At 51.4% G+C, this 25,496-nt stretch overlaps 1 protein-coding gene across 3 annotated transcripts in view; it reads left to right on the forward strand.

The window, feature by feature from the left end:
- The window catches only part of SOGA1 (suppressor of glucose, autophagy associated 1), an 87,673-nt gene that overhangs the window by 47,043 nt on the left and 15,134 nt on the right, over nucleotides 1-25,496 (forward strand). The window contains exons 4-14 of one of the 3 annotated variants that reach the window (XM_032141822.2): nucleotides 42-104; nucleotides 1,510-2,691; nucleotides 4,952-5,092; nucleotides 7,682-7,807; nucleotides 9,061-9,291; nucleotides 12,139-12,243; nucleotides 13,183-13,350; nucleotides 14,969-15,220; nucleotides 20,507-20,578; nucleotides 21,146-21,216; nucleotides 23,509-24,859. In XM_032141822.2, coding sequence (XP_031997713.2) covers nucleotides 42-104; nucleotides 1,510-2,691; nucleotides 4,952-5,092; nucleotides 7,682-7,807; nucleotides 9,061-9,291; nucleotides 12,139-12,243; nucleotides 13,183-13,350; nucleotides 14,969-15,220; nucleotides 20,507-20,578; nucleotides 21,146-21,216; nucleotides 23,509-24,859 — 3,762 coding nt within the window. The remainder of the gene's footprint in view (nucleotides 1-41; nucleotides 105-1,509; nucleotides 2,692-4,951; nucleotides 5,093-7,681; nucleotides 7,808-9,060; nucleotides 9,292-12,138; nucleotides 12,244-13,182; nucleotides 13,351-14,968; nucleotides 15,221-20,506; nucleotides 20,579-21,145; nucleotides 21,217-23,508; nucleotides 24,860-25,496) is intronic. The other 2 variants (XM_032141824.2, XM_032141823.2) reach the window with 2 other exon arrangements.

Genomic DNA, 25,496 nt, shown 5'->3' on the forward strand with positions numbered 1-25,496 from the left:
GACTTTTTTTTTTTTTTTTTTTTAATTAAATCTCACTTCAGCATTCCTTGAAGAAAAGAGGAACCCGTTCCCTGGGGAAGGCCGATAAGAAGGCTTCGGTGCAGGTAATTCCCAGCAGCCCCCATAGGAAGGTTTTATTCTGAAGGCCTGAGACTGACTCTATGTGGCATGGGGATCCCAGATTCTGCCCTGTCCTCCCCTTGCTTCTTTTCTTTTTTTTTTTCCTTTTCCTTTTTTTTTTTTTTTTTTGAGATGGAGTCTCACTCGCTTGCCCAGGCTGCAGTGCAGTGGCACAGTCTCAGCTCACTGCAACCTCTACCTCCCAGGTTCAAGCGATTTCCATGCCTCAGCCTCCCGAGTAACTGGGACTACAGGCGCGCACCACCACACCTGACTAATTTTTGTATTTTTAGTAGAGACAGGGTTTCACCGTGTTGACCAGGCTGGTCTCAAACTCCTGGCCTCAAGCAATCCACCTGCCTCGGCCTCCCAAAGTGCTGGGATTACAGGTGTGAGCCACTGCGCCCGGCCCTCTTGCTCATTTTCTTAGTTTCACTGCCCACTTTATTTCTCAAAACCACATCCTGAGCCCATGGTTCTTAGATGCTTAGATGCTCGCTCCCCACCCCAGCTAGGAACTTAGCAAGCAACACTACAGTCAAATCCAAAGGTCTAGAGTTGGAGACCCAGGCTGGAATCTTGGCTCTGCCGTTTGACTGCCATGTGATTGGAGCAAGTCATTCTGAGTTTCTGGGCTCCATTTCCTATCTATCCCTGTCTTGGGGGTTCATTGGAAGAATTGGATAAAGTATTATATGCAGCAAAGGCCACATACTGTTAGCTCCTGGTGGTATGGGATTGTCAGAGTGCCAAGCCATTTTCATCCTTAGTTCATTTAATCCCCTCTGTGGCTCTGGGAGGGAGGTAATGTTACCACCCCATTTTACTGATGAAACTGTAGTGGCAGCAGTTGCTCATCAGTATGTCACCTGCTCCTGTACTCCCAGGCTATGTGTGGTGCCTCATCCTTTCTGTCATTTCTTATTTTTTTTTGAGACGGAGTCTCGCTCTGTCACCCAGGCTGGAGTGCAGTGGCGCCATCTCGGCTCACTGCAAGCTCCGCCTCCCGGGTTCACGCCATTCTCCTGCCTCAGCCTCTCCGAGTAGCTGGGACTACAGGCACCCGCCACCACGCCCGGCTAATTTTTTGTATTTTTAGTAGAGACGGGGTTTCACCGTGGTCTCGATCTCCTGACCTCGTGATCTGCCCGCCTCGGCCTCCCAAAGTGCTGGGATTACAAGCGTGAGCCACCGCGCCCGGCCAGCCTTTCTGTCATTTCAATGTCTACCCCTCTGCCTCTCCGCCGGACCCTTACCTCCTGGAAGGTCTGGCTGTGTCTGATTCATCCCTGTGTTCCCAGCATAGTTAGTGCTCCCCAAAATGCCATGGCTGATACTGAGCGTCCCAGCACTAACCTTCCTGGGTTGTGTCTGTCCCCGTGGTCCCAGGAGGACAGTGCAGACCTGAAGTGCCAGTTGCACTTTGCAAAGGAGGAGTCGGCCCTCATGTGCAAGAAGCTCACTAAGCTTGCCAAGGAGAATGACAGCATGAAGGAGGAGCTGCTGAAGTACCGCTTGCTCTATGGGGACCTGGACAGCACACTGTCAGCCGAGGAGCTGGCAGATGCCCCCCACTCGCGGGAGACTGAGCTGAAGGTGCACCTGAAGCTGGTGGAGGAGGAAGCCAACCTGCTGAGCCGCCGCATCGTGGAGCTGGAGGTGGAGAACCGAGGCCTGCGGGCTGAGATGGACGACATGAAGGATCATGGAGGTGGCTGTGGGGGGCCTGAGGCACGCCTGGCCTTCTCCGCGCTGGGTGGTGGCGAGTGCGGGGAGAGTTTGGCAGAGCTGCGGCGACACCTGCAGTTCGTCGAAGAGGAGGCCGAGCTGCTGCGGCGCTCCTCTGCCGAGCTCGAGGACCAGAACAAGCTGCTGCTGAACGAGCTGGCCAAGTTCCGCTCGGAGCACGAGCTGGACGTGGCGCTGTCGGAGGACAGTTGCTCTGTGCTCAGCGAACCTTCGCAGGAGGAGCTGGCGGCCGCCAAGCTGCAGATCGGCGAGCTCAGCGGCAAGGTCAAGAAGCTGCAGTACGAGAACCGCGTGCTCCTCTCCAACCTCCAGCGCTGCGACCTCGCCTCCTGCCAGAGTACGCGGCCCATGCTGGAGACCGACGCTGAGGCCGGGGACTCTGCCCAGTGTGTGCCTGCTCCCCTGGGCGAGACACACGAGTCCCATGCGGTCCGACTCTGCAGAGCCAGGGAGGCCGAGGTGCTGCCTGGGCTGAGAGAGCAGGCCGCCCTGGTCAGTAAGGCCATCGATGTCCTGGTGGCTGATGCCAATGGCTTCACGGCTGGCCTCCGGCTGTGTCTGGACAACGAGTGTGCTGACTTCCGGCTGCATGAGGCCCCCGACAACAGCGAGGGCCCCAGGGACACCAAGCTTATCCATGCCATCCTGGTGCGCCTGAGCGTGCTGCAGCAGGAGCTGAATGCCTTCACGCGGAAGGCAGATGCAGTCCTCGGGGGCTCTGTCAAGGAGCAGCAGGAGTCCTTCTCGTCACTGCCCCCCCTGGGCTCCCAGGGGCTCTCTAAGGAGATTCTTCTGGCAAAAGACCTTGGCTCAGACTTTCAGGTAAGGTGTCTCATGCACAGATCCTATTATTTATTTTTTTCCTTTGTTTTGTTTTGTCTTTCTTGAGATAGGGTCTCTCCCTGCTGGCCAGGCTGAAGCGCAGTGGTGCAATCTCAGCTCACTGCAGCCTCGATATCCTGGGCTCTAGCCATTCTCCCCGCTCACTCTCCTGAGTACCTGGGACTACAAGTGAGCACCACCACACCCAGCTAATTTTTATTTATTTATTTATTTATTTTTTGAGACAGAGTCTCGCTGTGTCACCCAGGCTGGAATGCAGTGGCGCAATTTCGGCTCACTGTAACCTCCAACTCCCAGGTTCAAGCGATTCTCCTCTCTTAGCCTCCCAAGTAGCCGGGATTACAGGCGCCCTCCATCAGGCCTGGCTAATTTTTGTATTTTTAGTAGAGATGGGGTTTCACCATGTTGGCCAGGCTGGTCTCGAACTCCTGACCTCAAGTGATCTGACCGCCTTTGTCTCCCAAATTTCTGGGATTACAGGCGTGAGCCACTGTGCCTGGCCATAATTTTTAAATTTTTTTGTAGAGATGGGATCTTGCCATATTGCCCAGGCTGGTCTTGAACTCCTGAGCTCAAGTGATCCACCAGCCTCAGCCTCCCAAAGTGCTAGGACTATAGGTGTGAGCCACTGTGCACGGCCTAATAGTCACATTTTAAATGTTCAGTATTTGTGTGTGTCTAGTGGAGTGGATCTAGAATATTTCATCCTTGTAGCTTGTCCTTCTAAATCCTTCTCTACACATCTATCATATATTTGTTTTTCCACCCAGATTGTTTTATATCTATTGTTACTACACAACTTATATTTTTAACGCAATGTATCAGTTTGTTAATTTATGATGCCTTGTCTGTTGTTCACACAGTTTTTGTGCTCACTGCTGAAGGTGTCATGATTAGCAAAAACAGATATGATTCCCCCTCTCATGGCCCTTATCGTCTAGTGGGGCAGAGTCACCCAAAATATCATGTCAGTGAATGTGCAATTAGACACTGAGAGAGGAATCTGAAGGAAAGGTACATGGTTTTATGAACAAGGAACTTGACCTAGACCCTGTGCTGAGGGAAGGCCTCTGATCTGACCAGAGGTCAGAGGGATGGATGGCTGGGGTAACAGTGTTTTCAGCAGAGCAAATAGCCTGCGCAAAGACACAGCTCAGATCAGAGGCGGAAGGAGCGTGGTATGTCCAGGGCACTGAGTGAAGAGACAGTGTGAAGCTGGACTGCACTGTGCATGCGGGAGGTTTGATCTTCATCCTCAGAGCAATGGCAGGGAATTTTTCATTTCCAGGGAAAGAGAGCGATTTAGCACTTTCTTTTTTTTTTTTTTTTTTTTTTGAGACAGAGTCTTACTCTGTCACCCAGGCTGGAGTGCGGTGGCACGATCTCAGCTCACTGCAACCTCCGCCTCCTGTCTCCGCCTCCCGGGTAGCTGGAATTACAATTCTCCTGTCTCCGTCTCCCAGGTAGCTGGAATTACAGGCATGCCTCCACCATACCTGTCTAATTTTTGTATTTTTAGTAGAGACGGGGTTTCACGATGTTGGCCAGGCTGGTCTTGAACTCCTGACCTCAGGTGATCCACCCGCCTTGGCCTCCCAGAGTGCTGGGATTACAGATGTGAGCCATCGTGCCCTTCTGAGATTTAGCACTTTCTTTTTAACAACTATACAGTGGATATGTGCCATAATTTCTTTAACTCAAGACCTGTTGATCCGGTTTCATCTTACTTTTTTAAGCAAGCATATATTGCCTTTTTTTTTTTTTTTTTTTTTTTTAAAGAAACAGTCTTGCTCTGTTGCCCAGGCTGTAGGGCAGTGGTATGATCACAGCTTGCTGCAGCCTCAAATTGTAGATGGAATTACAGGCACATGCCACTGTGCCCGTAGACTGCTCTATGTTATCTCCCTCTTGTTTCTTCTTGAAAGAGCGATGAACAGAGGTCACACATGTGATAGGACAGTTCGGGCTGACTCAGAAGGTTTGTGCACAAGACACACATTCAAAAAATCACTTCCCACTTACCTACTCATTCATCCTTTCAGCAAACATTCGTTGAATGGCAGCAGTGCCCCCAGCCCAGGCTGGGTCTGGGTTGCAGAGGTGAATCTACCAGGGTCCCAGCCCTCAGGTGGGTGGTTCAAGCCTCTAGCGCAGAGGCCTGGGGTGGGTGTTTCTGGCACCCCTCGGGCCCCTCCCCATGGTGATCTTTAGTTTGTTCTGCCTGTGCCTCTGGGTGCAGCCACCTGACTTCAGGGACCTGCCGGAATGGGAGCCCAGGATCCGAGAGGCCTTCCGCACTGGTGACTTGGACTCTAAGCCCGACCCCAGCCGGAGCTTCAGGCCTTACCGAGCTGAAGACAATGATTCCTATGCCTCTGAGGTGGGTCTAGGCCTGAGCAAGCATGGGATTGGGTAGGAGGAGAGTGACTGAGGCCTATCAAAAGCACAGTGGTCCATATATCACTTAGCTAGTGAGGATATGGGTTTGGGGCATTCCATTGGGTTCCAGGCTTCCTGGCAGCCAAGGCCAGAAGGGAAATAAGGAAGTTTGGGACATTCTCATGGCCTGATCCAAGGAAACTTATAAACTCATCTGCATAAATTATTTTTTTTTTCTGTACTAAATTCCACTGGGAATTTAACAATTTATGTAATTTAATGGAACTACTCATGTATGTAGCAGGAAGGCAGCAGTCTCTATAGTCAGGCAGTTTGGGTTTCAGTTGTGGATCCACTCTGTACTGGCTGTGAGATCTTGGATAAGTCATTTTACCTCTCTGATTCTCAGTTTTCTCACATGTAAAATGAAGGTGCCTCATAGGGTTGTTGAAGGGATTAAATCCATGAAAAGCCATAGCTTAAGGCCTGGTCCACATTGGGTGAGGATGAGAAGGAGGATGATGATTATGATGATAATGACACATCTCTGGGACTCAGGGAACCTGAGTTCAAGTCTCAGTTCTACCAGCGTTCCTGTGTGACCTTGGACAGGTTTCTACCTTCTGGCCACAGCTTCCCCATCTGTAACATGGGGGGGTTAGAGCGAATGGTAGTTATCGAATTGCTAGGATTCTTTGATCCTCAGGGAATTCTGGGTAGTTCTGAGCCCCCTTCTAAGCCTACTGAGCTTCTCCTTGCTCTTCATAATGAGCCTGAAGCAGGAAAAGGCTCTTGTGGACTGGGTGGAGTATCCCTGAAACCCTGAACCTTGCAGAGTCCTCTGTATTTTCCAGCCTGAGCACCTTTCTGAGCATCCCTTGGAAGACAACTCTGTGGTCCCAGGAAGGCCAGCCCATGACTATGTAGGAAGGAGAAACTCACTTGAAGCTGATGGATCAGACTCTCTAAGTGAGCTTCCTGGAAGCCATGGCAAAAAGAGAAAAAACTGAGATAACTTAGTTGTCATTTTCTAAGAAAAGGAAATAGGCCTATTCTTTTTTTTTTTTTTTTTTTTAGACTGAGCCTCACTCTGTTGTCCAGTCTGGAGTGCAGTGGTGCGATCTTGGCTCACTGTAACCTTCACTTCCTGAGTTCAAGCGAATCTCATGCCTCGGCCCTCCCGGTTAGGTGGGACTATAGGCGTGCGCCACCATGCCCAGCTAATTTTCGCATTTTTAGTACAGACAGGGTTTTGTCATGTCGCCTAGGCTGGTCTCAAACTCTGGGGCTCAAGTGATCCTCCCATCTCGGCCTTCCAAAGTGCTGGTATTACAGGCGTGAGCCACCATGCCCTGCCAGGAAATAGGCCTATTCTATAGGCTTACCTGTAGAAAAAATAATTTCCTGCACACATTCAATTATTTGTTTCATTCAGCCACTCTTTATTGAGCAGTGACAATTGCCCAGTGCTGTTGAACACTGAGTTCAGGGAGGAAACCAGGGACAGCAGACAGTATGGAGCCCTGCAAAACTGTTTAATGCAAAACAGATATAGAAGATATACCTCAACACTGTGCCTTCTACTGCCAGATCATCATATGATTGACCATATAATGAATGTTTACCTTCACAGAGGGACATTTGCCATGCCTAGGAAGTTTTTATGTAGGAGTTCTGGGGCCAGGCACGGTGACTCACACCTGTAATTTCAGCACTTTGTGAAGCCCAGGTGGGCAGATTGCTTAAGCCTAGGAGTTCGAGATGAGCCTGGGCAACATGGCAAAATCTGTCTCTACCAGAAATATATCAAAATTAGCCAGGTGTGGTCGCGGATGCCTGTAATCTCAGTTAATTGAGAGGCTGAGGCAGGAGAATCGCTTGAACCCGGGAGGCAGAGGTTGCAGTGAGCCAAGATCGCACTCAAAGCTGGCGAAACTCCATTGAGAGAGAGAGAGAGAGGGAGAGAGAGAAGGAAGGGAGGGAGGGAGGGAGGGAGGGGAGGGTGGGTGAAGGTCGGAGGTCAGAAGGTCTTCACGTAGTTCCCACTGGTTACATTTATTGTGTGTGTCCGTGTCCTTTATATGTTTTTCTATGGAGGTCCATAGCTTTTTTGGTTTTGTTTTTCTACTTTCCGTTGAAGTATAACATAATAACATACATAAAATAAAGGACACTGTCCTTAAGGGTACCACTGAATGGATTGTTACATATGTATAGATCCATTAAACATCTTTTAAGTCCCATCATTTAGTATCTAAGTTGTTTCTAAAATATTGCACTTATAAACAATGAAACAATGAACATCTTTGTGACTCAAACTTAGTTTTCCCAGTACCTTATTAAGATAAATTTCAGAGAGAAAAGAACAAGTTCCAGTGGTAACAAAAGCCAGATTTGATATGTACTGTTTCATTTAATCACCGTGACGACCCTCGGAGGTGGGGACAGTCATTCTGCCTGATTTGTATTTGGACAGCTTGGGTCCAACATCCCATCGTTCCCCTACCACTGTCATCCTTAGATCACAATTTCTATCTGCTTCTTCCTCTTTCTCCCTCCTCATTATCTGTGTCCCCTGTCCGCACCACAGATCAAGGAGCTGCAGCTGGTGCTGGCTGAGGCCCATGACAGCCTCCGGGGCTTGCAAGAGCAGCTGTCCCAGGAGCGGCAGCTACGAAAGGAGGAGGCCGACAATTTCAACCAGAAAATGGTCCAGGTATGTGGTGCCCAGCACTTTCCAGGCAGCGATTCCTACAGCTTCTCTGAGCTGGAAGCAGAGGCCTTCAGCTATATGCTTCAGAGGATCTATGGGCCCTCTGAAGTCAAGAATGTCAGGGGAGGCTGGGCGTGGTGGCTGACGCCTGTAATCCCAGCACTTTGGGAGGCCGAGGCAGGCAGATCACTTGAGGCCAGGAGTTTGAGACCAGCCTGGCCAACATGGTGAAACCCCGCCTCTACTAAAAATACAAAAATTAGCCAGGTGTGCACCAGCATGCCTGTAATCCCAGCTACTCGGGAGGCTGAGGCGAGAGAATCACTTGAACCCAGGAGGCAGAGGTTACAGTGAGCTGAGATTGTCCCACTGCACTGTATCCTGGGTGACAGAGTGATCCCCAAAAAAAAAAAAAAAGAATGAAAGAAAGAATGTCAAGGGAAACCTGAGTCTTCAGCCCCTGTGCCCTGCTGGGATGTTATTGCCCTTGCCATTGTGCATTAGCTGTGTAACAGGGCTGTCATTGGCTGCCTGTGGGACCTCGGGCCAGTCCTGTTTTCTCTCAGGACCTCAGTTTCCCATTTATGAAATGGTGCCCTCATCAGGCCTGGCTTCTAATCAAGATAATAGTTCTGGAATAACATTTATTAAGCCCTTACTGTATGGTGGGCCTATCTAATGCACTTTCTACCCATTATGTCTTTTAATCCTTGTGCCCTCCCTTATCACCATTTTGCAGATGGGGAAACTGATGCTCAGAGAGCTGGAGTGCTCTGCCCAGGGTTGCACATCCAGAGCGTGGCGGGGCTGGGCCTCTAATCCAGGTCCCTCTCTTAGGCATGACACTGCATTTCTTCCTAGGGTGTTGCCTAGTCATCAGCCGTCCTCAACCCTGGCACGCCCTTTGCTCTCCATGCGTCACCCCTCCCTGCTATCATCGCTCACCCTCGCAGGTTCCTCATTGAGCATGAGCGTTCATGTGAGACATTTGGTGCCCAGGAGGTGCTCAGTATATGATGTCATGGTTTTTTAGAGCCAGAGTCAAATCCCAGCTCCTTCAGTGATGTGTCACTGTGGCTGCAGTAGCAGAGGGCAGTGCTTATCTGAATAGATTGCGCCACGTGTGGTGGGATCCCCGGCAGGGATCACTCACAGGCACCACCCAGACTTTCCTCCCTGCCGCTGTCCAGGGGCCCAGAAAGGGGTTGGGGAGAGAGCAGGGCCCTGGGGTTGCTCAATCTCTTCTCCCCCGGCAGCTGAAGGAGGACCAACAGAGGGCGCTCCTGAGGCGGGAGTTTGAGCTGCAGAGTCTCAGCCTCCAGCGGAGGCTGGAGCAGAAATTCTGGAGCCAGGAGAAGAACATGCTGGTGCAGGAGTCCCAGCAGTTCAAGCACAACTTCCTGCTGCTCTTCATGAAGCTCAGGTGGTTCCTCAAGCGCTGGCGGCAGGGCAAGGTTTTGCCCAGTGAGGGGGATGACTTCCTCGAGGTAAGATTGGACCTGGGACTGGGACTGGGAGTGTGGGCTGGGGAGAGAGGGACAGGGAAGGGACGCCCAGCTGGTATTGACACAACTCCTAGGCTCACATACCTGCCATCAGCATGCAGGCTTCCTTCCCTGTGTTTGTTGCTCTTTTTTTTTTTTTTTTTTTTTTTAGATGGAGTCTCACTCCAGCCTGCGCAATCTCAGCCCAGGTGGCACAATCTCGGCCCACTGCAATCTCCATCTCCCGGGTTCAAGCAGTTCTCCTGCCTCAGCCTCCCGAGTAGCTGGGATTACAGGCACATGCCACCATGCCCAGCTAATTTTTGTATTTTTAGTGAAGACAGGGTTTCTTGGCTGGGCGTGGTGGCTCACACCTGTAATCTCAGCACTTTGGGAGGCCAAGGCGGGTGGATCACGAGATCAGGAGATCGAGACCATCCTGGCTAACATGGTGAAACCCCATCTCTACTAAAAATACAAAAAATTAGCCGGATATGGTGGTGGGTGCCTATAGTCCCAGCTACTCAGGAGGCTGAGGTGGGAGAATGGCGTGAACCCGGGAGGCGGAGCTCGCAGTGAGCCTAGATCGCGCCACTGCACTCCAGACTGGGAGAGAGAGCGAGATTCTGTCTCAAAAAAAAAAAAAAAAAGACAGGGTTTCTCCATGTTGGCCAGGCTAGTCTCTCGAACTCCTGACCTCAAGTAATCCACCCGCCTTGGCCTCCCAAAATGCTGGGATTATAGGCATGAGCACCATGCCTCGCCGAAAGATATGTTTATTTAACAAGACAGAGTAGGCTGGCTTAAAAACATTGGTGATAGTACAGGTGGTATTAGGATGTGGCAGGAAATGTGGGGGTGGAGCTTTGGGAATGTAAGAAGCTTAGAAAGGACGGCCGGGCGCGGTGGCTCACGCTTGTAATCCCAGCACTTTGGGAGGCCGAGGCGGGTGAATCACGAGGTCAGGAGATCGAGACCACAATGAAACCCCGTCTCTACTAAAAATACAAAAAATTAGCCGGGCGTGGTGGCGGGCGCCTGTAGTCCCAGCTACTCAGAGAGGCTGAGGCAGGAGAATGGCGTGAACCCAGGAGGCGGAGCTTGCAGTGAGCCAAGATTGCGCCACTGCACTCCAGCCTGGGCAACAGAGCGAGACTCTGTCCCAAAAAAAAAAGAAAGGACCCACCTGGCCCATTCCTGCCCCAGTCTGTGCAGGACCCTTTGCTGCTCAAAGCCCCTGCCTCCTGTCATCAGCACAGCAGCACACATCAACACATCAGGGAAGAGAAGGGGACTTACGAGGATATCAGACCTTGGTCACACTCATCTTAGTTGACATTGTTCACTTTGGCCTTGTCCTTTTGGGTTCAGGTACCTTGAGTCTAGCCCAGGCTTGGCCCTCCTCTGGTCCAGGCTACTCTGTAGTTCCCTGTCCAGATCCAGTAGGGAGCACTGGCATGCCTCAAGTTGCCACGTACAACATCAGGGGTACTCCAGAGGAGCCCAGATGCCCCAGGAGCCAGGCAAGACAGTTAGACCTGAGTGTGTAGCAAGACCCTGCATCACCCTATCTCAGTGGGGCTCATCATTCTCGCAGGCCACCAGCTCCTCCCCAGGGCCTCATGGGAGAGTCACTACCGCCATTCCATGGGCCCACACCCTGCTGCCCTGGCCCTGCAGTGCCTGGCATAGGGCCGCCCCTGGGAGCATTCGCCTCGGGCCTCCTGTCTGAAGCTGTCTCTTCTGTGACGTTTGGAAACATAGGAGCCTTCTCACCTGTTTGGAAGTCTCACAGGCCTCTGGATAAAGCCCAGTTTAAGGGAATGACCTGCAGGCCACACAGTCTATATTTTAAGTCAGTTTGTCTCAGATGAACCCTCCACATTTGGTGAAAACCTTTCTAGCCATTTCCATATCCTAGAGTAAAAGAGAGAGAAACTTACTTCAGGGGAAAAAAGTAGGGTATAAACATAGAAAATTGGCTAGGTGCGGTGGCTCACGCCTGTAATCTCAGCACTTTGGGAGGTTAAGGTGGGCAGATCACTTGAGATCAGGAGTTCAAGACCAGTCTGGCCAACATGATGAAACCCCATCTCTACTAAAAATACAAAAACTAGCTGGGAACGGTGGTGCACACTGGTAGTTCCAGCTACTCGGGAGCCTGAAGCAGGAGAATCTCTTGAACCTGCAAGGCAGAGGTTGCAGTGAGCCAAGATCATGCCATTGCACTCCAGCCTGGATGACACAGTGAGACTCCATCTCAAAAAAAAAAAATAAAGAGACACAGAAAATTACATAACATATATGCCTATAATTAAGAAATATATACATTTACCAAAATAAGCATAATTAATAAGATATAAACATAATCATGTTGGGCATGGTGGCTCGCACCTATAATCCCAGTATTTTGGGAGGCTGAGGCAGGAGGATTGCTTGAGCACAGAAGGTGACTCGCTCCCTTTTGCCTTATTTCCATCCTGAACTAGGTCCCTGATCTCCTTGGCTGGCCCTGGACTCTTGCCCAGAATCCATCAGCAAGAAATCCAACCCCCCAGCAAGGTCCCTTCTGTCCACTCAAACCTTTGGTCACCCTTATGTAGCATTGTGGGAGTGCGTGTGGCCTTTACATTTCAACCACAGTGCCTGCCTTGACCCAGCCTGTCAACACGGTTATTTCAGAGTGACTCTCAGGGATGCTTCCTGGTCTTTGGGGCAGAGTAGATGTTGTGGGAGGCTAGGAGGGCCTGACTGTCCAGCCGTGCTCCTCGACCTACATGGTTCCCAAAGTTGGAATTAAAATTTGGGAAAACTTCCCACCTGCTGTTAAGCATGGTTTTTAAAAAACAGGTGAACAGCATGAAGGAGCTGTACTTGCTGATGGAGGAAGAGGAGATAAACGCTCAGCATTCTGATAACAAGGCCTGCACAGGGGACAGCTGGACCCAGAACACGGTGTGTTTCCAGCCCCTTCCCGGTCCTGTTTGTGTCCATTCATTCCTTTGTCTGCTCAGTGATCAATTCCTACTGCTTTCTCTGACCCCATTCCTGGACACTGGAGTTGCAGAAGGTTATTGCCTGGTCATCCCAGGGCAGTAACAGAGTCCAGATGATGGACTGTGGGGTCATAGGCAAGAGTGCAAGTAATTCTCTTTGCAGTATAGGGGACAGTATCACAGTGAAGGGGTCATGGATGATGGGTTTTGAAGGATGTATAGGAGTTTACCTAATAGAGAATGGGGGAAAGACTATTCTGGACCAAGAGAACTGTGTGTGCCAAGGTGTGGCAAGGTGTTCTGGTATTGAGTATGCCTTGGGAGGTACATGGTGAGGGTAAGGACATCAGGCTAGAGTCATCTGAAGAGGGGCCTTGTGGTCTAGGGTCAGGAACCTTCAAATGAAGCCATAAGTCAGAGAGAACAGTGGGGTCAGGATCCTAGGGTCACACACTGAGAGCTGGGGTAGGGATGGGAAATGAGGGCATGGGCCCAGGAGAGAAGATTTGGGACAGAGTCAGGCAAACTGAGGGAGTCTCCATGAATTAGACCCCACATCTGGCCTGCAGTGGGTCAGAGAGGCAGATCCTGAGTGAGGAGAAAGGCTGCAGAGCCTTGAAGAAGCCAGATTATTCAGCTCAGAGTTAGGCTGAATAATTATTACTGTAACTGCAGGGTTTTTTCCTGGTGTCAGATTTGGGCCTCATGTCAGCCTAGGAGGTAGCCAGGGCTGGGCCTGTCATTCCCATTTTATGGGTGAGATGACCTAGAGAGGCCGTGGGACTTGCCCGAGGCCTCGTGGAGTCCCAAGCTGGACTCCTAGGTGAGTTTTCTGAGCCCAGGTTCCCCTCCCTACCCCCCAGAGGCTCTTGACTCAGGTTTTGCCTCCTGTCTGCAGCCCAATGAGTACATCAAGACACTGGCCGACATGAAGGTGACACTGAAAGAGCTGTGCTGGCTGCTCCGGGATGAACGCCGTGGTCTGACAGAGCTTCAGCAACAGTTTGCCAAGGCCAAGGCTACCTGGGAGACAGAGCGGGCAGAGCTCAAGGGCCATACCACCCAGGTGAGCGCCCCACCTGTCAGAGGCCTCTCCCCTTACTCTCAGGCAAGCCTTTAGCTGTCAGATCTGGGAGTAGGATACCAAGGCCATGCTCCTAGAGGAATAAGAACCCCTTTGCTTCACCTGTGGCCCAGAGACGGCAAGAGACTTGCCTAAAGTCACACAGCAAGGGTATCAGAAATGGTGGGGAATGGGAGTCACAGGGGAAGGGAAGGAAGGTGGGGGATTGCACCCTGGGCTCACAGATGAGGCCGGCGTGCACCACCACTGCCTGCTGTCCTGATTTGCTCCTTCCTTTCCTCATAAGCACTCCCTCAGCCCCTACTGCCTGGCTCTATTTTGCTCCCTCCACTCAAAATGGGAGCCTCCCCTCCCAACACCCCAGCATGCCCCCAAAGGAGCCTTAACCAGGAGCCCTGGGGGTTTGGTGTCTGCTCTGTGCCTGAGGGTGACTTGCTGCCTCCTTTGGCCTGAAAAGTGAGAGGGTGGGCTTCCTCCCACTCAGAGAGAATGCTCTGACCCCACAGCTCGGGCTCCAGCTTCTTCCATCCAGCCTGTCCCTGCTGCAAGCTGCCTTCCCAGGCATCAGCAGCCTCTGGGAGGCAGGCACTCCAATGGTCTCTGCTGGACAGATGACAAAACTGGCACAGAGGAGTTAAATTTATCTCCCAAGGTCACCCAGCTAATAAGTGGCAGACTGGCCCTTGCTCCCCCAAACCTCTAACCCCTGGCTCCCTGCGACTCCAATTCCACCTCCTTTTTTTTTTTTTTGAGACGGAATCTCACTGCGTCACTCAGGCTGGAGTGCAGTGGTGCAATCTTGGATTACTGCAACCTCTGCCTCCCAGGTTCAAGCGATTCTCCTGCCTCAGCCTCCACAGTAACTGGGATTATAGATGGCACACCACCACACCCAGCTAATTTTTGTATTTTTATTAGAGATGGGGCTTCACTACGTTGGCCAGGCTAGTCTTGACCTTCTGATCTCAAGTGATCCACCCGCCTCAGCCTCCCAAAATGCTGGGAGTACAGGCATGAGCCACACACCCGGCCCCAATTCCACCTTCTTCCCACTGCTCACAGTCTCCTGGCTACTTCCTGGGGCCACTACTCTCCCCTCCTGACCCTCTCTGCAGATCTCACTGCTGCCTCCATCTGCACATTCCCCAGTGTCCACTGCACCCGCTGCCCCCAAAGACCCAGGCATTTCAGGTGCTCCTCCCACCAAGAACCTGACCAGCCCATGGGGGTTAATGGGGGGCATTGAGTCTAAAGGTTGCACATTCCCTTTCCTGCCACCCTGAGGTCTGAGGCTGAGAAAACCATCTTGCTGGAGTGACCACTAGTAATCTTTCAGAGTTTTTATGAGGATACTGACATCATGCCTGAAAAGCCCACAGCAGAGCTTGGCTTATAGAAAGAGCTCTTCAAACCCTTATTGTGTGGAGGGGTTAGGGGTTAGTTCTGAATGGGGAGGACTAAGCTGGGTTAGTCCCTGGTGAGGGGTCTTCTGAAGGGACCTCTCCCCTTTTCCCCTGCTGGCGCCCAGGAGGGAAGGAGAGAGAAGGGCCAAGAGGAGTAGCCTCCTGCTGCCAGCTGCTCAGTCTGCTTCTTTCCGCAGATGGAGCTGAAGGCAGGGAAGGGGGCCGGGGAGCGAGCAGGGCCCGACTGGAAGGCAGCCCTACAGAGGGAGCGTGAGGAGCAGCAGCACCTCCTAGCTGAGTCCTACGGCGCTGTCATGGAGCTGACGCGGCAGCTGCAGATCAGCGAGCGCAACTGGAGCCAGGAGAAGCTGCAGCTGGTGGAGCGGCTGCAGGGTGAGAAGCAGCAGGTGGAGCAGCAGGTGAAGGAGCTGCAGAACCGCCTAAGCCAGGTGAGGGCCACCCCTGCCAAGCTGCTCCCCCCACAAGGGAGAGTTGCTACAGAAATGATTCAGAAGCAGGAACTCCTTCAGGTATAGCTGGATCTAGGTGGTCGTCCAGTGAGGTCTGGCACACCATCTCCTTCGGGTATAGCTGGATCCAGGCCCTTAGAGAATGCAGTGGGAACTAGATCTTTCTCTCTGCCTCAGCCTGTCAGGCCTGCTTTCCTCTGTGTTAGCTTTACTCTTAAACAAGCTATTCCCAAATATGGCCACCATTAGTTTCATGCTCGTATCTTACAGCTTAGCAAGTACCGTGGATTGGCCAGATATGAGTCATGTGCCCACCCCTGGAGCCTACCCAAACCCAGGAACCGAGAGGGAGGAACTAAGAGTGGTTCCCATGGGAAAATTGGGAGGCCTCCAATCAAGAGTAGGAGGAAAGGAAAAGCAATCATTGACTCTCACTCCCCATTATAGTTCACTTCATGCAGCCAGCCACCACCTACCATAGGCCACTCTGCTCCACTCTTGATTTTGACTTTTCCCTTTCTTTCACTTTTATTTTTATTTACTTATCTATTTATTTGAGACACAGTCTCGCTCTGTCACCCAGGCTAGAGTGCAGTGTGCACTCTCGGCTCACTGCAGCCTCTGCCTCCCAGGTTCAAGTGATTCATGTGCCTCAGCCTCCTCAGTAGCTGGGATTACAGGCATGTGCCACCATGCCTGGCTAATTTTTATATTTTTAGTAGAGATAGGGTTTCACCATGTTGGCCAGGCTGGTCTCAAACTCCTGGCCTCAAGTGATCCTCCCGCCTCAGCCTCCCAAAGTGTTGGGATTACAGGAGTGAGCCACCATGCCCGGCCTTACTTTTATTTTATTTATTTTTATTTGTTTATTTTTTCTTTGAGACAGTCTCACTCTGTCGCCCAGGCTGGAGTATGGTGGTGTGATCTCAGCTCACTGCAACCTCCATCTCCCGGGTTCAAGTGATTCTCCTGCCTCAGCCTCCCGAGTAGCTGAGACTACAGGCACGTGCCACCACACCCAGCTTATTTTTTATTTTTAGTGAAGATGGGTTTCACCATGTTGGCCAGGCTGGTCTCGAACTCCTGACCTCAGGTGATCTGCCCGCCTCGGCCTTCCAAAGGGCTGGGATTACAGGCGTGAACCACCGCACCTGGCCTTACTTTTAATTTTAATTACATAAATCAGGACTTCATCTTTATATAAGGTTCAAATATTACAAAGGCATATTTCAGGCTACTCCCTCCCTTTCTTGTCATTTTTTTTTTTTTAATGAAAATTTTTTTTTTTTTTTTTTTTTTTTAAGAGATGAGGTCTTACTGTATGGCCCAGGCTGGGCTTGAGCTCCTGGTCTCAAGCCATCCTCCTACCTCAGCCTCCCGAGTAGCTGGGCCTTTCTATTTAAATTTATATTTACAGGGTTTTGTTTTGTTTGTTTTTTAATCATTAATCAAATTGTAATGTCCATTTGTTTATACTTTGTGTCTTTCCTGGAGAGCTGTTCACAAAAGAGTATAGAGGCTTTCCTCATTCAGTGTGACTGGTGCCTGGTGTTCCTAGTGTGGAGATACTATGATTTGTTATCTACAGTGATTAAATCTAGATTGTTTGCAGTTTTTCACTATTGAAAGTTGTGACCTGAAGCTGGATGTGGCAGTGTGTGCCTGTAGTCCCAGCTACATGAGAGGCTGAGGTGGGAGGATTGCTTGAGCTCAGGAGATCAAGACTGCAGTGAGCCGTGATCATGCCACTGCACTCCAGCCTGGGCAACAGAGTGAGACTTCGTATCTAAAAAAGGAAAAAAAAAGTTCAAGTTGTGCCTCAGTGAACATCTCCACACGTGTATTTCTGCACATGCATGAATAGTTCAGTAGGATAGATTCCTGGAGGTGAAATTGCTAAATCCAAGGGCATATGCATTTATAGTTGATGGTAACTGCCAGGCCGCCTTGTAGAAAGGCTTTGCCCATGTACCCTCCCACCAGCTGCACAGTGAGAAGGACGAGAAGGCCCTTTTTGCTTTGTCTTTGCCAGTTCCTGTGGTTACCAATCTTTGAATCGTCTGCCCAAGTTAGGGTGTGAAATGCTATCTCATTGCTTTACTTTGCATTTCTCTGACTTCTACTGAAGGTGAGCATTTTTCATGAGTTTATTGATCTTAGGTATTTCCTCTTCCTAATGTTCTCTTCAGTACTTCAAGAGCCTTGCAAGGTCACGTTCATGAAACCTCTTTTTCAGATGAGGAGACTGAGGCAAAGTGATTTGCCCAAGCTCATAAAGTGAGTAAGGGAGAGGACCAGAATCTGGCAGAACTCCCAGATCTGGAAAGTTCCTGGTCTTGGGCCATGCCCACTCTCCTGCAGGGAAGGAGCTCCTTTGAGGTTCACACCCACTAGGAGCCTGTGCTTGGGGAGTGCAGGATGGCAGGATGACTAACAAATCCCAGAACCATCCAGGTACCACGTGGAAAGCAAGTCAGATGCATGTATCTGTTTGCACCATCAAACCAAATTCCTGTCTATAAAAGAATAATTCCTTCTTATTATATTAACAACAAAATGTTTCTAAAATGATTTTGAAATTATGAAACAAGCTTTGTGTCATCCCTGGGGAACATATCAGCCCACAGGCATGTCTTGTCAGCTCATCAGGGCACAGGTTCCATGTTCTGCTGTTGTTCTCACATCGGGGACTTGCTGGCCCTCCAGCCTCTTGTGTCTCTCTGACATTGCTCTGCCTCCTGCACTTTAAACCACATCCCCCAAAGCAGCATTCTTCTTTATACTGGACTGACGATTAAGCCAGACTGGTGAAAGCAACAGAGCGGCTGACGGGAAAGGGCTTCTGACCAGGAGTCCCCAGTCCTTACCTGGCTCCACCAGGTACAACCCCAGTCAAGTCACCTCTGATCTCTGGGCCTTATCTGTAAAATAAGGATGACCATTCTTGACCTTCTCATCTTGCAGGGCAGCTATGGAAATAAAGTGAGATAGCCAGAAGATTCAAAGTGCTTCCTAAGCCCACCCCTGTCTGAGGCTTGGTTTGATTCTATGGTCTTCATCTCTCATTGCTGTTCGCTGATGTTAGTGTTATTTCCCTCCCTCCCTTCCCTCCCTTCCTCCCTCCCTTCTTCTTACTTTCATCGTTTCTTTCTTTTCTTATTTTGAGACAAGGTCTTGCTCTGTCACCTAGGCTGGAGTGCAGTGGCACCATCTCAGCTCACTGCAACCTCCGCCTCCCAGGCTCAAGTGATCCTCCCACCTCAGCCTCTCGTGTAGCTGGTAGCACACTCTACCATGCCTGGCTAACATTTATTTATTTATTTATTTATTTTCGAGATGGAGTTTCACTCTTGTTGCCCAGACTAGAGTGCAATGGCGTGATCTCGGCTCACTGCAACCTCCGCCTCCCGGGTTCAAACGATTCTCCTGCCTCAGCCTCCCGAGCATCTGGGATTACAGGCTTACACCACCACGCCTGTCTAATTTTTTTGTATTTTTAGTAGAGACAGGGTTTCTCCATGTTGGTCAGGCTGGTCTCGAACTCCCGACCTCAGGTGATCCACCTGCCTTGGCCTCCCAAAGTGCTGGGATTACAGGCATGAGTCACCGTGCCCGGCAACTTTTGTATTTTTTTGTAGAGATGGGGTTTCGCCGTGTTGCCCAGGCCGATCTTAAACTGCTAGGCTCAAGTGATCCTCCCACCTCAGCCTCCCAAAGTGCTGGGATTATAATTGTGAGCTGCCACACCTGGCCTAGTGTTATTTGCATTGTTGCCCTTATTACTGTTTGTCTCATGTTGGGTTTCTAAGAAGCAAAGCCCTAGACATGAATTCAAGTACAAGTAAGGTGACCAACCCATGCTGGCTTGCCTGGGACTGAGGGCGTTCCTGGGACTTTGACTTTTAAAACTAGAATAGTCCTAGCCATAGCCTACTAGTTTTTTTTAGAACTGAGGGTTCTGGGACGTGGGACTTTCAATGCAAACACTGAGAAACTCCTGGGCAAAACAAGATGAGTTGGCCACATGTGTGCAAGTGATTTGTTAACGGATGGAGTCAGGATGGGGAAGGGGAAGAAACCACGTAAGATATGCTTTCAGATGAAGTCTGCCCTCGGCCTGACCCCATGACATGCCCAGGAGTGTAAACAGTAAATCACCCCACAGTTTGGTCCACCTTAAGGCAAGGGGTCTGCCTTTTGGGTCAGTCTTTTGGACCCCTGTCTTTTTCTGTCGTTGGCAGTGATTCGGTTCTGGTTGCCCAAGGCAATCCTCCAGAGAAGGCTGTAGTGCCAGATGGTACAGACGGAGCCACCAACAATGGGAAGTGCTACATGATCATTCACTCAGTCAGCTGCCCTCTTTTCTCAGTCTTGATCCTCTCATCTGCCAAATGGAAATAACCACAGGAACACCTATCATACACTGTTTCTGTGAGGATTAAATCAAGTAATGCGGCCAGACGCGGTGCCTCACACCTGTAATCCCAGCACTTTAGGAGGTCGAGGCAGGCGGATCACCTGAGTCAGGAGTTCAAGACCAGGCTGGCCAACATGTGAAACCCGTCTCTACTAAAAACACAAAAATTAGCCAGGCGAGGTGGCCCATCCCTGTAGATGCCAGCTACTTGGGAGGCTGAGGCAGGAGAATTGCTTGAACCTGGGAGGCAGAGTTTGCAGTGAGCTGTGATCGTACCACGGCACTCCAGTGTGGGCAACAGAGTAAGACTCTGTCTCAAAAAAAAAAAAAAAAAATTAACTAATGTGTGCATAGGAGCTAGGTTCCATCACAAGCCACCTGGAGGTGATGGAGCTGCAAAGAGGGGAGGGAAGCAGAGGCCCCTCAAGGCCCAGCAGGAAGGAGTGCCGGGATCCATGAATGACAGCCACTGTGGATGGAGCAGTGCCGGGGTTGGGGGGGGGGTACCTGGATCTTACATTTGCCACTCTGATGGGATGTAGCTGCTGCTTAGCTAGTCTAGCTGTTCTGTGTATTGTAACATGAATTCACATAGTCATGGCTGTTACTATATTAGGTATAATGACATCTAGAAGGATGCCTGCAAGTAGTTCCTTTTATTATCATTTTCCAAATCCACCAGGCGGAGTGGGGCGCTCTGAGCTGCTACCCACTGAGAAGGCGGCCCCTGGTCCATGATGTAGGTTCTGTGGGCTGTAGAGTGGAGTCTGGGGAATGGCCTTGCTTAGAGCGGGGTCCTGCATACCAGCTTTGCCCATTACCGACCCACCCTCTCTGCCCTTGCCCAGCTGCAGAAGGCTGCCGACCCCTGGGTCCTGAAGCACTCCGAGCTGGAGAAGCAGGACAACAGCTGGAAGGAGGTGAGTGGGGCGGCTGCTGCCATGTTATCTTGGCTCCTGATTACACCATAAAGGTCCCTGTTTGTGGGGGACATAAGAGGAAGCTGCTAACCCTGTCTCACAGGTCACACCCTTGCACCTTGGGCTCCTCAGCCCTGGAGTCTGTATCTCATGGTTCCTGCCTCAAAAAAAAAAAAAAAAAAAAAAAAAAAACCACCCACCCAGGGACTGGGCTAAGTGAGGGGGTAGGGTTGAGGAGGGAGAAGACAAGCCCACCACCAGCCCACCAGCTGAGCAGTGGGCCACTGGATGCTTTGTTGCAGTCACCACATTTGGATTACATTTTAAGTGGTCCCTTTCCTTGGGGGGGGTCACTCTTGGAGCTCTGATTGGCTCAGCCTGGATCACATATGGTGGGGGAGTTAGATGCAGTGCAGCCAGAAACTGACCATGCTAGATCATTGATGACATCATTCTTGCTCTCTGGAGGAGGAGATTCAAGCGCTGAGGTTGGGGCTGGTCTCTTGTTCCATGCCCTTAGTGCTCTGGTGGCCAGAACTGACCCTTCCTGTCTCTCTTCCTTGTCAGACATGCAGTGAGAAGATCCACGATAAGGAGGCTGTTTCCGAAGTTGAGCTTGGAGGAAACGGTTTAAAGAGGTGCTTGCATCCTGGTCCCCTCTCTGCCCCGCAGAGAGGTCTGCCTCTCTGCCCCGCCCCACAGCCTCGCCCCTCTCCACCTCCTGCCGCGCCCTGCACCCACTCTGCCTGCTTTCGCTGCAGCCCTGCCCTGCTCCTTTGCCCTGTTCCTGCTGCCACCCCACCGCATCCGAGTTGGGAGAGCATCGGGATATGGTTTCTCTGGAACCCGAGCCACTCAGGAGCTGGAAAGCTTGGGGCAGAGGGAATTCCAGGCTGCTGCATGTTGTTTGATTCCGGGAATGGAACACAGGTGGAAACAAAACATTTCGATCCTCGGGATTCTTTTCCCTGCCTCTGGAGTTAGGAGAGTCAAGATTGACCTCTATTCCTGGGATTATTGAGCAGCATCCTTTGGGCCCAGCCCTGTGCTATGGCCAAGGAGACCCCCACCCCAAGACCATAAGGACCACGTCTCCACTGTTAGGAAACCCATGAAAGGAGTCAGGGAAACAGAACCCCCAGCTGCTATCAGACCAGCCCAGAAGCAAGGCAGGCAGGACAGGCTGTGGAGCCAGAGGGCCAGGTTTGAATGCCAGCCCTGCCAGTTCTAGCTCTATGACCTTGACCTTGAGCAGTACTTCCCATCTCTGTCTAGTGGGGATGATAGGAGCTGCCTCTTGAAGTTAATCAGAGTGGTCTGACACACGCATTTCCATATGCCTGGTGTGTTCAATGATTCAGGCAATATGTGTGCCAGGAGCTTCATGCTGTCTTAGTTTGGGTTCCCCCATAAGCAAACCCCAAGACAAAGATTTAAGTGCAAATGGTTTATTGGGGACAGAATTTCAGGAAACACTTGGAAGTGAGACAGGGAAGGGAAAGCAGCCGATAAAAGGAGCTTCAACCAGGTTATTCCACAGGCAGCTGGAGTTCAGGCTGTCGGAGGAACTCAGGGAGCCAGAGTAGAACATGCAGCTTAGAGTCATCCCACCACAAGGAGGTTGGGGCACTTGTTCACCATATCTCACCTATTGTTTGTTGAGGGCTGTGTTTAGGGGCATTAACTCATTAACTCTGTGCTATTTCTAGCTTCGGTTTGGGTGTTTTTTTTGTTTTTTTTTTTTTTTTTTGAGACAGAGTTTTGCTCTGTCTCCCAGGGTGGAGTGCAATGCCACGATCTTAGTTGCTGCAACCTCCACCTCCCAGGTTCAAGCGATTCTCCTGCCTCAGCCTCCTGAGTAGCTGGGGTTACAGGCTCACGCCACCATGCTTGGCTAATTTTTGTATTTTTAGTAAGAGACAGGGCTTTACCATCTTGGTCAGGCTGCTCTCAAACTGCTGACCTCAGGTGATCTGCCTGCCTCAGCATCCCAAAGTGCTGGGTCTGGCTTCTTCTATGTGGAGGGCAGCCAAGTATGATCCCACAGGCAGAAGAAAAGCCATCAGGTAGAGAATGGTGGAGTATGCAGTTCAGAGTATGCAGTTTTAGGTGTATAGGTGAAAGTGCAGAGAGAGGCAAGGGGCAGTGGCTCATGCCTGCAATCCCAGCATTTTGAGAGGCAGAGGCAGGAAGATCGCTTGAGGCCAGGAGTTTGAGACCAGCCTGGGCAACATAGGGAGACCCCCATCTCTATAAAAAATTTTTTTAAAATTAGCCAGGGGTTTAGCTGGGCGCAGTGGCTCACGTCTGTAATCCCAGCCCTTTGGGAGGCTGAGGCGGGTGGATCACCTGAGGTCCGGAGTTCCAGACCAGCCTGGCCAACATGGTGAAACCCCGCCTCTACTAAAAATACAAAAATTAGCTGGGCGTGATGGCACACGCCTGTAATTTCATCTGCTCCGGATGCTGAGACAGGAGAATCGCTTGAACCCAGAGGGTGGAAGTTGTAGTGAGCCGAGCTCATGCCACTGCACTCCAGCCTGGGTGACAGAACAAGACTCTGTCTCAAAAAAAAAAAAAAAAAAAAAAAATAGCCAGATGTGGTGGTACGCACCTATAGTCCCAGCTACTCTGGAGGCTGAAATGGGAGGATCACTTGAGCCCAGGAGTTTGAGGCTGCAGTGAGCTATTGCTGCACTACTGCATTCCAGCCTGGGTGACGTATCAAGACCTGTTTGGGAAGAAAAAAAAAAAAAGAAAGAAAATGCAGACAGAACGTGGGACTGGGCACCAACAACATCTCTACAAGAGGTGAACAAGACAGTCCTGGTCTTTGCCCTCACGCAGCACACGGACCAGGGTGGTAGACCAGAGTGTGCCCTCAGTGTTATTTCCACTAATAACCACGTTTCCTCCTCTGTCCTTCACAGAACCAAATCTGTTTCTTCCATGTCTGAGTTTGAAAGTTTGCTCGACTGTTCCCCTTACCTTGCTGGCGGAGATGCCCGGGGCAAGAAGCTGCCTAACAACCCTGCCTTTGGTTTTGTGAGTTCCGAGCCAGGGGATCCAGAGAAAGACACCAAGGAGAAGCCTGGGCTCTCGTCGAGGGACTGCAACCAACTGGGTGCTCTGGCCTGCCAGGACCCCCCAGGGAGGCAGATGCAGCGCAGCTACACGGCTCCTGACAAGACGGGCATCCGAGTCTACTATAGCCCCCCGGTGGCCCGGCGCCTGGGAGTCCCTGTGGTTCATGACAAAGAGGGCAAGATCATTATCGAGCCCGGCTTCCTCTTCACCACAGCCAAGCCCAAAGAGTCAGCCGAGGCTGATGGACTAGCTGAGAGTTCCTATGGTCGGTGGCTCTGCAACTTCTCACGGCAGCGCCTGGATGGAGGCTCAGCGGGCAGCCCCTCGGCGGCCGGGCCTGGCTTCCCAGCGGCCCTGCATGACTTCGAGATGTCAGGCAACATGAGTGATGACATGAAGGAGATCACCAACTGTGTGCGCCAGGCCATGCGTTCCGGCTCGCTGGAGAGGAAAGTGAAGAGCACGTCCAGCCAGACGGTGGGCCTGGCCAGTGTGGGCACACAGACCATCCGCACGGTCAGCGTGGGCCTGCAGACTGACCCACCCCGCAGCAGCCTCCACGGCAAGGCCTGGTCACCCCGCAGCTCTTCACTCGTGTCTGTGCGCAGCAAGCAGATCTCCTCCTCCCTGGACAAGGTCCATTCGCGCATTGAGCGGCCCTGCTGCTCCCCCAAGTATGGCTCGCCAAAGCTCCAGAGGCGGTCCGTGTCCAAGCTGGACAGCAGCAAGGACCGCAGCCTGTGGAACCTCCACCAGGGCAAGCAGAACGGCTCGGCCTGGGCCCGCTCCACCACCACGCGGGACAGCCCTGTATTGAGAAACATCAACGATGGACTCTCCAGCCTCTTCAGTGTGGTGGAGCACTCAGGGAGCACGGAGTCTGTCTGGAAACTGGGCATGTCTGAGACGCGGGCCAAGCCTGAGCCTCCCAAGTACGGCATTGTGCAGGAATTCTTCCGTAATGTGTGTGGCCGGGCACCGAGCCCCACCTCGTCAGCAGGAGAGGAGGGCACCAAGAAGCCAGAGCCCCTCTCCCCGGCCAGCTACCATCAGCCAGAGGGTGTGGCCAGGATCCTGAACAAGAAGGCAGCCAAGTCGGGCAGCAGTGAGGAGGCCAGACTCACTATGCTCCCCCAGGTGGGGAAGGATGGTGTCCTCCGGGATGGAGACGGAGCCGTGGTCCTTCCCAATGAGGTAGGTGGGTGGGATCTGTCCTTTCTCTTGGTAGGTGGAGTTAGTATATGAGGTCCATGCTCTTTTGGTTTTTAAGTTCAGAGATATGGGCCGAGGTGGGTGGATTGCCTGAGATCAGGAGTTCAAGACCAATCTGGCCAACATAGTGAAACCCCATCTCTACTAAAAATATAAAAATTGGCCAGGCGTGGTGGCATGCACCTGTTGTCCCAGCTGCTCTGGAGGCCGAGGCAGGAGAATCACTTGAACCCAGTAGGCAGAGGTTGCAGTGAGCTGAGATTGTGCTACTGCACTCCAGCCTGGGTGACAGAGTAAGACTCCGTCTCACCCCCCCTCCCCAAAAAAAAATATATATATATATAAATTCAGGGATATGGCCATGTGTCCCAGGAAGTTCTTATGCTGGTCTAGGATAGAGTTGGAAGGTCCCAGACCTGGAACAACACAGACCTGATGGTCACATGGTCTGAATTCCAAGAGACTAGTGAGCATGGCTTAACTAGCGGCTTTTGCTCCACCCACCAGAGACTGCCAGCATCCCCTCCAGGGAAGGGGCCTTACTGCTCTCCTGCCACCCAGTGGTGTGCTAGAGCCAGCTTGTTTGGCCTGTAGGAGCCAGTTGTCAGCATCTCTTTGG

The sequence above is a fragment of the Hylobates moloch genome, unplaced genomic scaffold (genome assembly GCF_009828535.3).
Source record: "Hylobates moloch isolate HMO894 unplaced genomic scaffold, HMol_V3 SCAFFOLD_21, whole genome shotgun sequence".
Lineage (NCBI taxonomy): Eukaryota > Metazoa > Chordata > Mammalia > Primates > Hylobatidae > Hylobates > Hylobates moloch.